Source organism: Ahaetulla prasina, chromosome 4 (genome assembly GCF_028640845.1).
Source record: "Ahaetulla prasina isolate Xishuangbanna chromosome 4, ASM2864084v1, whole genome shotgun sequence".
NCBI classification, from domain to species: domain Eukaryota; kingdom Metazoa; phylum Chordata; class Lepidosauria; order Squamata; family Colubridae; genus Ahaetulla; species Ahaetulla prasina.
Window position 1 is genome coordinate 136,206,409 of NC_080542.1, and position 13,861 is coordinate 136,220,269.

At 47.1% G+C, this 13,861-nt stretch overlaps 1 protein-coding gene across 5 annotated transcripts in view; it reads left to right on the plus strand.

Moving 5' to 3' along the window:
* Nucleotides 1-13,861, plus strand: part of DIP2C (disco interacting protein 2 homolog C) — a 420,860-nt gene that overhangs the window by 363,991 nt on the left and 43,008 nt on the right. For all 5 annotated transcript variants that reach the window (XM_058183966.1, XM_058183967.1, XM_058183969.1 and 2 more), the window contains 2 exons: nt 2,513-2,627; nt 13,089-13,290. In XM_058183966.1, the coding sequence (XP_058039949.1) occupies nt 2,513-2,627; nt 13,089-13,290 (317 nt within the window). The remainder of the gene's footprint in view (nt 1-2,512; nt 2,628-13,088; nt 13,291-13,861) is intronic.

Consider the following 13,861-nt stretch of genomic DNA (forward strand, 5'->3'; position numbering starts at 1 on the left):
CCGGCATGAAGCTTTCTTTTTCAGCTCCAGCCCGCTTTCTGCTTTCTGCTTTAACTATGCCTGTCTCTACTAAAGTAGCAGCCTTTTATTACAAGTAGCTTCTCCACTAAAATAGTAATAGAATCTCTCCCTTCTGCCTTTTTCATGTCTGTTTGTTGTAAGCTCCGGTATGAAGCTTTCTTTTTCAGCTCCAGCCCGGTTTCTGGTTTCTGCTTTAACTATGCCTGTCTCTACTAAAGTAGCAGCCTTTTATTACAAATAGCTTCTCCACTAAAATAGTAGTAGAATCTCTCCCTTCTGCCTTTTCCATGTCTGTTTGTTGTAAGCTCCGGCATGAAGCTTTCTTTTTCAGCTCCAGCCCGCTTTCTGCTTTCTGCTTTAACTATGCCTGTCTCTACTAAAGTAGCAGCCTTTTATTACAAGTAGCTTCTCCACTAAAATAGTAATAGAATCTCTCCCTTCTGCCTTTTTCATGTCTGTTTGTTGTAAGCTCCGGTATGAAGCTTTCTTTTTCAGCTCCAGCCCGGTTTCTGCTTTCTGCTTTAACTATGCCTGTCTCTACTAAAGTAGCAGCCTTTTATTACAAGTAGCTTCTCCACTAAAATAGTAATAGAATCTCTCCCTTCTGCCTTTTTCATTTCTGTTTGTTGTAAGCTCCGGTATGAAGCTTTCTTTTTCAGCTCCAGCCCGGTTTCTGGTTTCTGCTTTAACTATGCCTGTCTCTACTAAAGTAGCAGCCTTTTATTACAAATAGCTTCTCCACTAAAATAGTAGTAGAATCTCTCCCTTCTGCCTTTTCCATGTCTGTTTGTTGTAAGCTCCGGCATGAAGCTTTCTTTTTCAGCTCCAGCCCGCTTTCTGCTTTCTGCTTTAACTATGCCTGTCTCTACTAAAGTAGCAGCCTTTTATTACAAGTAGCTTCTCCACTAAAATAGTAATAGAATCTCTCCCTTCTGCCTTTTTCATGTCTGTTTGTTGTAAGCTCCGGTATGAAGCTTTCTTTTTCAGCTCCAGCCCGGTTTCTGGTTTCTGCTTTAACTATGCCTGTCTCTACTAAAGTAGCAGCCTTTTATTACAAATAGCTTCTCCACTAAAATAGTAGTAGAATCTCTCCCTTCTGCCTTTTTCATGTCTGTTTGTTGTAAGCTCCGGTATGAAGCTTTCTTTTTCAGCTCCAGCCCGGTTTCTGGTTTCTGCGGGCTGGAGCTGGCTAATTTCTGCTGAGTGATAGCCCAGCTCCTCCCTTTTTGCAGCTCCCTTTAAACCAAAGTTTGTTTTCTTTCCATAAAGCATTTAATGAACTCCTGAAGTTTAAGCTGCCTTCACTTGTATAGTTCCCTCCTTGTTGAATAGCCCACTCTTTTGCCTGCCTTTTGTCATGGATTATAGTCAGAAAGTTACAAAGCATATAAAAGCTAGCCCAGTAACACAAGTCCCTTGGCAATACATAGCTTATTCGTAAACTAGTATTCACTGACCATCACTAAACCATTCTTCTCCATTGCTACTACATTTGCTGTTAGTTTCTTCCAGCTATGTGTTGTAAGTCCTACTACTAGAAAATAATATCTCTTTCTAGTTTCTTCAGGCTTCTTCAGGCTATTTCAGGCAGCATTTTTCCCCCCCACCTCTTCTTCCCTCAAACAAACAGCAGTATGCGCAGCTCTCTTAGCGCAGCTTTTATAGCAAAGGCTGGGAAAAGCTTAAAGGGGCAGGACAACACAATCAGCCTCTCCCTTCAAAATATGGCACCCTATCAGTAAGTTACAGCTAATACTTACGGTAATTGGGAGCCATAAGATGAGTGCATTGCTTTTGTGACTGTTGCCCTTAGCAGCTATTAATGCATTTTCTGCTTATTGTTTGTAATTTTTAACATTGTTTGCTTCCCAATGTTGCTAAAGTTTTAACACGGACAGCCGTAGGAGTTGTCAAAAATAATATTCAGGGCTACTTAAGGGCAAATTAAGGCAATGTGAATAACACAACCCCTAGTAAAATGTTTAGAGAAAAAAAATAGATGAAAGCAATTAGAACCAGTATAAACATCTGGGAAAGAGACTTTAATCTGGCATCAAAATGGATATCGGGTAAACCTCTTTAGGAAATTCAAAGCAGGAATGCTACAAATGGAAACAACTTTGCATATTTCTGTTTCTCTAAATAAAACATAGGCAGGAATGACTTTGTTATGCTTGTTTTCTTTGCCTCAGTTAGTAAATATTATTCTGAACATATACAGAGTGAAATACTGTTTGCAATGATGGTGCATTACTCTATGGAGAGCCAACATGAGCTTGTTTTTATAATAGCTGTTCCAGTTAGTGCTCTATTTTAAACTTCTGTAGGTGTTCAGTGCAGATGTCTTCTAGAGGAAATAAAGAACTTGGGCTCTAATCTTCTCTGTTGCATAACTAATGAGAACTGAGTCACACAAAAATCATGAAAGGGAATTGCTCTGCTCATAGTGTTTTTATCCAACTGCAAATATCTTGGTTTGCACATCCCACAGGATAGCAGTATTTTCAGTGAGTGTTCTTCATGATGAACGCATAGTCATTGTGGCTGAGCAGAGACCAGATTCCACAGAAGAAGACAGCTTTCAGTGGATGAGCAGAGTCCTCCAGGTACAGTTGCTAAACCTATAATCATCAGGGTCAAATGGAAAGACATGATGTGCCAAGGTAGCTCCCTGTTACATAAAAGCATAACTATTCATTGCATTTTCCAACAGAAGCAAAATATATCTAGGTGAAAGAGTAATCTTTATTTCTGTTCCAGATGATCTTGGTTAATGTCTCCTGGAATTTTTCTTCGAAGTTTCGATTAAACTATGAAAATCCACTTTTCCCCCCTCTTCCTATTTTTTCTGAACGGATGATTGTTGTATCTTTGATTACAGCTATAGCTATGATGCAGGGGTGAAATCTAAAAATTTTCCCTACGGTTCTGTGGCCGTGGCTTAATTGTGGGCATGGCTTGGTGGTCAGATGATTGGGTGGGCATGGTCAATAACAATAAATAATAAAAATAATAAACAAAGTATACAAAACAATAAGAGGTACCAAAAACCAACTTTCACACTTTACACACACACACAACACAACACAACTGACACACACAATGTAAAAGCAGCTGCACCTCACCCAAAATGGCCCCTGCAACAAGCAGGAACCTCACACAAAAAGCTCAAAAACCAACTTTCACACTTTACACACACAACACAACACATTGACTCTCTCTCACACACACACACAAAATTCCATATACAGCTTTGTGAGATTTTGTGTGTTTCTGTAGTTCGAGTGAAACACTACAGAAACACACCAAATCTCAGAAAGCTGCACAAATATTTTATTATTTTATTTTATTTATATTTTAGATAAAAGCAGTTAAATTTAAAACCTCCTTTTAAATTTAGACTTAGCAATTTAACGTTAATTGCTATGTCTAAAACAAAAATAAAACTCTTTAAAAAATCCAATTAACTATTTGTTTAATGCTCCCCACCCCCCAGTTACTTACCCAATTCAAAGGAAAAGGCAGGCAGATTCAGTTGCTAGCAATTGATTGCAGCAGCCGAAGCAAAGCAAGGCAGGAGCGAGCCCGAAAGAAGCAGTAAGCAGGCAAGTGGGGACTGGGCGATTGGGTGGGCATGGGTGGGGGGTGGGCAGGGATTTTTGCTACCGGTTTTCCAAACTACCTGCCCCCATCCCTTCCGGATCATGCGATCTGGTCCGAACCGGGAGCATTTTACTCCTGCTGTGATGGCAAACCTATGGCATGCGTGCCAGTAGTGGCAAGCAGAGCCATTTCTTTGGGCACCCCAACCATTGCCTGTTGCTTTCCGAGTTACAGAACGCACATGCGCACCAGCCAGCTCGTCTTTGCACAAGCGGGAGTGCAGGACCGTAAGAGCAGCTCCCTGGCACGCATGCGCTTGCCGGGAAATTGCGCTTCCGGTTTCTGGCACGTGCCAGTCATCTGGACTTCCGTTTTCTTCCGTACAAGCTCACACGAAGACCAGTTAACCAAAAGCTCAGTTTCCCGGTGCGCATGCACACTGGGGAATTGCTCTTCTGGTTTCTGGTACTCCTGTACATGGGAGCACCAGCAGGGAGCTGCTCTTACAGTTTCCAGCATTCCTCTGCTTGCATGCGTACACTCCCGTTTGATGCTCGGTGCCGAAAAGATTTGCCAACATTGAGCTATGGCAATGTTGGTATGCAGAGCTTTTTAAGAAACTCAGAGAACAGAGTGGGAAAAACACAACTTATTATAAAGGGAAGAAACTATATCTTCAAGTGCTTACTAATTAGCTCTTTATTGATTCTGTAATGGCATAGCCTTATGAGTATTGCATTCCTTCCAGTCTGCAGCTTTATGTTTGGTGTGTTGGGCTTTCTTGAGCTGTGCTTGTGATTGATTGAAAGGATAGGATATCCATTTATGAAGAAGCAGAAGTTGATGGATACTCACCTCATTGTTCTGCAGAACAAGGGCAAGACTGTACATGAACTTCCATAGCCCATAATAATATACATCATCCTCTTTGGGAGAATGTTTTCTTTTACATCCATTTAAATGCCAGAGGAAACACAAGGAGCAAAAGAAAAGTTTTAGAGTATTCAAGTAAGATCTTATAAACACAGTACAGTAGAGCAACTTAGCACTCCAAATTGAGTGCTAAGATTGCACAGATTTCATAGGCTGCACAATAGATTGCACAGTCTATGGAAGCATCAATGTGAGGATCTTGCAAGTTAACATCGTCATGGGAACTCTTGGGAAAACCTAATGATGGGGAAGACAGGAAAGAATCGGGCAGTTTACAACATTTTGGCTACATGCGATGGCGCCATGCAATAATAATACCGAATTCTACCAAGGCTGCTCAAAGAAGGATACATCACGAGTTGGGATATAAAAGAATTAACCATAGATGTTTTGAAAAGCAGTTCAAGCAGGAACATCGGGAGAGTAGAAAGGGTAGATTTTGTTAAGCAGGAAAGAGATGAGAACAATTCTCTTGGGAGTGCGATGGCTCAGCAGTTAAAGATGCTGAGCTTGTCAGCTGGAAAACTTGACAGGCCTAATTCAAGGCCCAAGCAACGCACAATGGGTGAGCTCCCATTCCTTGCTTCAGCCCCCTAGCAGTTTGAAAGCATGCCAAAGCGAATAGATAAATAGGTACCACTTTGTACATAAACTCCAGTTGTCTTCATCCCCATTGGCAATTTGAGTAGATGGGACTAGTAGAATACAGTTCAGGATATTACATTCCCTTCTTAATGGTCCTCAAGTGTTAGAACGTGATGTCCTTCATCAGTTTTGGGGTGAAGTGGCTGACTTTTTTACTGCCTATTTATATTTCTTTAAATAACTGTTAAGGTGAAGCCATCTATGTCCCCTCTTCTGGCAATGTTTTAGAGAAGGCTAAATGGCTGCCGTTCCTAGGTCGTGTTGTGTTGTGTTGAGAAACCTGATGGATGAAGCCAAAGCAAAAAGAACCACAGTGAATGACAGCCTCCATTCTTTCCTCCAGTATTTCTTCTTGCTGGTTCAGCAAGACAACAGAAAGGGAAGGAATGAACAGCTTTTAGCAGTGATGTAAAAACTAGTATTTTTCATTGTGAAAAACCTTGTGAAGGCTGCAGATTCTGTTTTATGTAGCCTATTTTTCTAGGGTACCTGTGAGGGCCAATATTTTTGAGACTCTGATTGATAACAACCTTAACCAGGATACAGTTTCACCAGTGTGAAGTTAGTATATATTAAAATCAAGTTGCTCCTTAGACACTCAAAATCCATGATTTTAAAACAATTTCTTCTTCTCTTGAACCCTTATAGATAAAATTAGTCTTGATTTGTAATGTATAGCAAATCTACATAGCAAGCAAAGAAAAACGTGCCTTTTTAAATTTGTATCCTGTCTTTATTGTTTTTACAAATAACTCAAGGCAGCAAACATATCCAACACACCTCCCCCCTCCTATTTTCTCCACAGCAAACAACCCTGTGAGGTGGGTTGGGCTAAGAGAAAATGATTGGCCCAAAGTCACCCAGCCAGCTTTCATAACTAAGGTGGGACTTGAACTCACAATGTCTTGCTTTCTAGACTGGTCCATGTTTGGTTTTTAGATTTAATGCATTTTCTTTTTATGAAAACATACCTAGGCTGATGTTGGTCAAGAATTATATCTTGATTATATAAAGTCACTTTTACTGATTTAACTTTCTATTTCTACCTTTACATTTAGATTAGGTGATATTATAGTTCACATACTACACTGAACTACAATTTAGACTTTTAACTTTTAGCAACATTGGGCCTGGTGAACACAGCCTGGGGGATTAATTAATTAATTTATTTTGCATTTTATTTATTTATTTATTTATTCATACTTTTATACCGCCCTATCTCCCTAGTGTACAGCCATATAAAAAACACATAAATATACAAAGTAAAACATTAATCTAAAAAACTTATTAAATAGGCCAAATATTTAAAATAGACATATAAATAATAAAACGCGGTGAAAATTTAGTTTTAAAATTTTAAAAATATTAATAAAGCCCCAAATTAAAATTTGACACTATTATGCCAGTCCCGCTTGAATAAATAAGTGTGTTTTGAGCTCACGCCGGAAGGTCCGAAGATCAGGCACTTGACGTAAGCCAGGGGGAAGTTCGTTCCAGAGCGTCGGTGCCCCCACAGAGAAGGCCCTGCTCCTGGGGGCCGCCAGCCGACACTGTTTGGCGGACGGCACCCTGAGGAGACCCTCTCTGTGAGAGCGTACGGGTCGGTGGGAGGCATAAGGTAACAGCAGGCGGTCTCGTAAGTACCCGGGTCCTAAGCCATGGAGCGCTTTAAAGGTGGTAACCAAAATCTTGAAGCGCACCCGAAAGACCACAGGAAGCCAGTGCAGACTGCGGAGCAGTGATGTTACATGGGAGCCATGAGCGGCTCCCGTTACTACTCGCACAGCCGCATTCTGGACTAACTGTAGCCTCCGGGTGCACCTCAAGGGCAGCCCCATGTAGAGAGCATTGCAGTAATCCAACCTAGATGTAACCAGAGCGTGAGTGACCGTGCATAAGGAATTCCGGTCAAGGAAGGGACGCAACTGGCGGACCAAGCGAACTTGGTAAAAGGCCCTCCTGGAGACGGCCGCCAGATGTTCATCAAAGGACAGCTGTCCATCCAGGAGGACGCCCAAGTTGCGAACCACCTCCTTTGGGGCCACTAACTCCTCCCCAACAGTCAGCCGCGGATGCAGCTGACTGTACCGGGGTGCCGGCATCCACAGCCACTCCGTCTTGGAGGGATTGAGCTTGAGTCTGTTTCTCCCCATCCAGACCCGTACAGCTTCCAGACACCGGGACAGCACTTCGACCGCTTCATTGGGGTGGTCCGGGGTGGAAAGGTACAGCTGAGTATCATCAGCGTACAGATGATAACTCACCCCGAAACCACTGATGACCTCACCCAGCGGCTTCATATAGATGTTGAACAGGGTAGGCGAGAGAATCGACCCCTGAGGCACCCCACAAGTGAGGCGCCTCGAGGACGACCTCTGCCCCCCCATCAACACCGTCTGCGACCGGTCAGAGAGATAGGAGGAGAACCACCGATAAACGGTGCCCCCCCACTCCCAATCCCTCCAACCGGCGCAGCAGGATACCATGGTCAATGGTATCAAAAGCCGCTGAGAGGTCTAATAGGACCAAGGCAGAGGAGCAACCCCTGTCCCTGGCCCTCCAGAGGTCATCCACCAACGCGACCAAAGCCGTCTCCGTGCTATAACCGGGTCGGAAGCCGGACTGGAACGGGTCTAGATAGACAGTTTCCTCCAGGTGCTGGGGGAGCTGCCATGCAACCACACTCTCTACAACCTTCGCCACAAAGCGAAGGTTGGAGACTGGACGAAAATTTCCCAAAATAGCTGGGTCCAAGGAAGGCTTCTTGAGGAGGGGTCTCACCAACGCCTCTTTCAAGGCGGCGGGGAAAACCCCTTCCATCAAAGAAGCATTTATAATCCCCTGGAGCCAGCCTCGTGTCACTTCCTGAGCAGCCAGCACTAACCAGGAAGGACACGGGTCCAGTAAACATGTATTTGCATGTAACCTCCCCAGCAACCTGTCCACGTCCTCGAGAGCCACAGAATCAAACTCATCCCAAATAACATCGGCAGGACGTGTCTCTGTCATCCCGGTTGGATCGCCGCAATCTTGGTCCAAACTATCCCGAAGCTGAACGATTTTATCGTATAGATAACCGTTAAACTCCTCAGCTCGTCCCTGTAAGGGGTCATCCCGTCCCTCTTGATGAAGGAGGGAGCGGGTCACCCGAAACAAGGCGGTCGGGCGGTTATCTGCCGATGCAATGAGGGTGGAAACGTAAGAACGTTTCGCCTCCTTCATTGCCACTAGGTAGGTCTTAGTAGAAGACCTCACTAGTGTCCGATCAGCCTCGGAACGGCTGGACCTCCAGGTGCTCTCTAGGCGTCTTCTCCGGCGTTTCATCTCTCTCAGCTCCTCGGAGAACCAGGGAGCCAATTGAGATCTACGCCGGGTCAGAGGCCGCAAAGGCACGACACGGTCCAAAGCCCCAGCCGTGGCCCGTTCCCAGGCCGCAACCAGTTCTTCAGTCGTGCCGTGGGTAAGATCCTCAGGAAACGGCCAAGCTCCGTCAGGAACCTCTCCGGGTCCATCAGGCGCCTGGGACGGAACCAACGCATTGGTTCCGTCTCCCTGCGGTGGTGGGCGGCGGTCTGAAAGTCTAGGCGAAGAAGAAAATGATCTGACCATGACACCGGTTCCTTCACTATATCTCCTAAAACCAGATCATTAACCCACTGACCAGAGATAAAAATCAGGTCTAGCGCGCCTCCCCCGCTGTGTGTAGGGCCATCAGTTACTTGAATCAGGTCCAAGGCCGTCATGGAGGCCTGGAACTCCTGAACCACCGTTGATGACAAGCCGGCCGATGGCAAGTTGAAATCCCCCAAGACCATAAGTCTGGGAATCTCAACCGCCACGCCAGCAAGCACCTCTAGTAGCTCAGGTAGGGCCGTAGTCACGCAGCAAGGAGCCAGGTACGTGATCAACAGTCCCATCTGATTCCGATGGCCCCACTTCACAAGGAGGGATTCACAACCAGCTATCTGAGGAACAGTGGACTCCCTCGGCTCCAGACTTTCTTTAATCACAACCGCCACCCCCCCACCCCTACCTTGGGCCCTCGGCTGATGAAATGCCCGGAAACCCGGAGGGCACAGTTCAACCAGGGGTACACCCCCTTCTGTGCCCAACCAGGTCTCCATAATGCCCATAAAGTCCGTGGACTCCCTCTGAATAAGATCACAAATCAGGGGAGCCTTATTAACCACGGACCGGGCATTGCAAAGCATCAGCCGAAGACCCAAACTCTGAGGGTCTTGACCATCCGGGGAACGAGTGAGGACTGGGGGGCCGGAGCACGTGATCGCTTTTAAACATCGAACACGTGCTCCCAAAGAACGATACGACCCCCTGCCTCCGCCATATCTGCCTCTCCCACTTACCGTACAGATGGAAAAACACTCTCTGCTCTGCACAATCCCCTCCCCCCTTGTCTTCGGACCAACTGAAATAATGTCGTGAGTGCGCGCTGGGACTGGACATACTCTCGCCGACGGGTTCCCCACCCTCCCCCCCAACCCCTCCAACCCAAACCCGTCAGTTCCCACCCTCCCCTTAAAATTCCCATTAAAACTCCCCTTAAAAAGCCGATTAAAACAATTAGTTAAAAATCCCCTGAGTCTCCTATTTTTGGCATGCCATCTCTCGGGGTTCTAAAACCCGTCCTCAAGATGGGCCCTCGATAATGTGGGGGGCCAAACCCACGAGAGAGGGGAATCTCGCAGGGCAAGAAGGTCAGCCGCTGTAAATGTCCACATGATAAGAGTCCGGCAAGCAGACCCATCCTGGACCTGTCAAGATGAAAATTGACACACCAGTAATTCCGGGTGAAAGACAGACGGGATATAGTTCTTAGGTGGTGGATGAACAAAACCGCCATGATTCAGTCAGAGCACCAACCCCTCATATCCAATCCCGAGGGGTGGTCTATGGATGAGGGGAGGGGGAAAGGATGAAGTCCTACAATAGTCAAGCTAGGATTGTCCAGGACCATCCTCAATTCCCCCAACTGGGGGCCAAAGATCTTCAGAGGGTCCCCTTGCAGCCAGCCCATGGGCGTCCTCCAAGATGATAAAAAAGGCACCCACATGGCCCATGGTCGTCCTTCAAGTTGACAAAGAGGCCGAAGCACGCGCCTAATGGGCCAAGCTGCTCCACCGACGAGGCATCTCTCTCCCAAAGTCCGGGGGGGGCAAAGGACTCAAAAAGCCCCCACAGACGGCCCATAGACGTCCTCTAGGTGATAGGGAGGGCATCCCCTAGACCCGTGGACAACCTTCAGGGTGGCAAAGAAGGCGACCATCGGACCTCTTCGTGGCCACTAAGCCAGTCCGCCAGCTGGAGTAGGCCACTCACCCGCCGGGTTTGCTGGGTCATGCCACCGGCCCCGACTACTGGGCCAGTTCTCCGGACCCAGCCGCCCACCAACAGGCTAGGCCATCGCCAGGCCGGTCCAGCCAAGCCGCCGCCACCGCTGACAGCACTGCCGCTGCCGAGGGGAGAGAGCTCCAAGGCTCCTCCCGGAGCAAGGCCAGGCCGCCGCCGCCACCGAAGAACTCGGCCGCCGCCGCTGGAAAAGGCCAGGCTGCCCACACCACCAACACCGCAGTCAAAGGGGAGAAGGCTCTAAGGACAGGTTGTTGGGGAGACTTCACGCCACTACATGTTTACTGGACCCATGTCCTTCCTGGCTGGTACTGGCCACTCAGGAGGTGACACGAGGCTGGCTCCAGGAGATTATCAACGCTTCTTTGTTGGAAGGGGTTTTCCCTGCCGCCTTGAAAGAGGCGGTGGTGAGACCCTCCTCAAGAAGCCCTCCCTGGACCCAGCTATTTTGGGTAATTATCGTCCAGTCTCCAACCTTCGCTTTGTTGCGAAGGTTGTAGAGAGTGCTGTGGCGCGACAGCTACCCCAATACCTGGATGAAGCCGTCTATCTAGACCCGTTCCAGTCCGGCTTCCGACCCGGGTACAGCACAGAGACAGCTTTGGTCGCATTGGTGGATGATCTCTTGAGGGCCAGGGACAGGGGTTATTCCTCTGCCCTGGTCCTATTAGATCTCTCAGCGGCTTTTGATACCATCGACCATGGTATCCTGCTGCGCCGGTTGGGGGGATTGGGAGTGGGAGGCACCGTGTATCGGTGGTTCTCCTCCTATCTCTCTGACCGGTCGCAGACGGTGTTGACAGGGGGCAGAGGTGGGCCGCGAGGGACCTCACTTGTGGGGTGCCGCGGGGTGATTCTCTCGCCTTCTGTTCAACATCTATATGAAGCCGCTGGGTGAGATCATCAGTGGCTTTGGGGTGAGATACCAGCTGTACGCTGATGACACCCAGCTGTACTTCTCCACCCCAGGCCACCCCAATGAAGCTGTTGAAGTGCTGTCCCGTGTGTGGAAGCCGTACGGGTCTGGATGGGGAGAAACAGGCTCAAGCTTAATCCTCCAAGACGGAGTGGCTGTGGATGCCGGCACCCGATTCAGTCAGCTGCAGCCGCGGCTGACTGTTGGAGGCGAGTTATTGGCCCCAAAGGATAGGGTGCAACTTAGGTGTCCTCCTGGATGAACGGCTGTCGTTTGAAGATCATTTGACGGCCGTCTCCAGGGGCCTTCCACCAGGTTCGCCTGGTTCGCAGTTGCGCCTTCCTTGATCGGGATGCCTTGTGCACGGTCACTCATGCGCTCGTTACCTCTTGCTTGGATTATTGTAATGCTCTCACATGGGGCTCCCTTGAAATGCACTCGGAGGCTTCAGTTAGTCCAGAATGCAGCTGCGCTGGTGATAGAAGGAGCTCCGTAGCTCCCATATAACACCGCTCCTGCGCAGACTGCACTGGCTACCTGTGGCCTTTCGAGTGCACTTTAAGGTGTTGGTTACTACCTTTAAAGCGCCCATGGCTTAGGGCCTGGGTACTTACGGGACCGCCTGCTGTTACCACATGCCTCCCACCGACCCGTACGCTCTCACAGAGAGGGACTTCTCAGGGTGCCGTCCGCCAAGCAATGTCGGCTGGCGGCCCCCAGGGGAAGGTCCTTCTCTGTGGGGGCTCCCACCCTCTGGAACGAACTTCCCCCGGGTTTACGCCAAATACCTGACCTTCGGACATTCCGTCGCGAACTGAAGACACATCTTTTTATTCGCGCGGGGCTGGCTTAAATTGATTTTAACAAATTTTTAAATTCTTAGAAATTAATTTTAAATGGGGTTTTTTAGCTTATTATATATTTTACTTCTCAGGCCAATTTTAAAATAAGTTTTTTAACTGCATTTTAAATTTGTATATTGTACCGTCTGTTTTATTCTTGCCTGTACACCGCCCTCAGTCCTTCGGGAGAAGGGCGGTATAGAAATCAAATAAATAAATAAATAATAAATAAATAAGGCCCCTCCCGAAGCAGAGCCGAGCCAGGCCGCTGCCGCCACTGCCGGAAAACCGGCTGGGCCGCTGCCGCCGGCGCCGTCGGCCACACCACCGCCGGAGGGAGAGCGCTCCGAGACTCCTCCTGAGGGAACCCGGAGCCGCCCCGCCTCAATCCGCCCATCCTCCGACCCACCGCACTGTCCTCCACCCGGGCGGGGGGTCCAAGCTGTCAAAAAGACCCCCCCCGCGACCCGGTCCGGTCCAAAATAGGCCCGTCGCCGCATCAGCTGTTCAGCGGCGCGGCGCCATCTTGGACATGCGCACATTTCATCTGCATAAAGATGAAGTTGAAGCAATCACAAATTATAGCTAAGTAAATTATAGATACTTACTAGTATAATCATAGTCCATATTTAGGTAGGGAGTTTCAAAGTTCCTACTAAAGCTATATGGCTTTTCAGATATCTGTGTGCTTGTGAGCAGACCAATTCAATCCTGTTCCCACCCTTATAGTAATTTTCTTCTTTGTATATGTATTTTTCTAGGCTATAGACAGTATTCATCAAGTAGGAGTTTACTGCCTAGCCTTGGTACCAGCAAACACACTCCCAAAGACTCCGCTTGGTGGAATCCACTTATCAGAAACAAAACAGCTCTTCCTTGAAGGAGCATTGCACCCCTGTAATGTACTGATGTGTCCACACACCTGTGTAACAAACCTGCCTAAACCAAGACAGAAACAACCAGGTAAGTCTCATGTTTGTGTCTTGGGTTGAGATCCCCTGATAAGTGACTCAATAGTGAAGATGTCCCATATATTAATTTCATATAAATGAAAATAAGAGTAGCTAGATTTTCTCATAATTCAAGACCTTTTGTTTGGATGTTCTCTGTGTGTGTGTGTGTGTGTTAGTTTTCGACTCAGTGACTGGAATATTGGTTTGCTTTATGGATTTTTTTATTCATTTAATTATATACCATCCTTCTGTTTGAAAATGTTCGTCAGGCAGCTTATAACAAATGGATATAAATTAAAACAGACTCAGATAATTTTACCAAGAAATGTCTGGCAAAAGAAAGGCATTCCTAGAGGCAGGGCATTATTGCAATATGAAGAACCAGCATTCTATAGTTTGGGTGTGATACAGAAGGAAGCCCAGAGTAGGCAGAACTTTAGAAAAGCCTCTTCTGCAGATTTTAGAATTCACACAGATTAGTAAATAGAGAAGCAATCCCTCAAATAGTAAGACCTAAACTGTATTAACATCAGTATTCTAAATTGTGCCTAGAAAGCAAGTAGAGATCTTTCAGTATGATT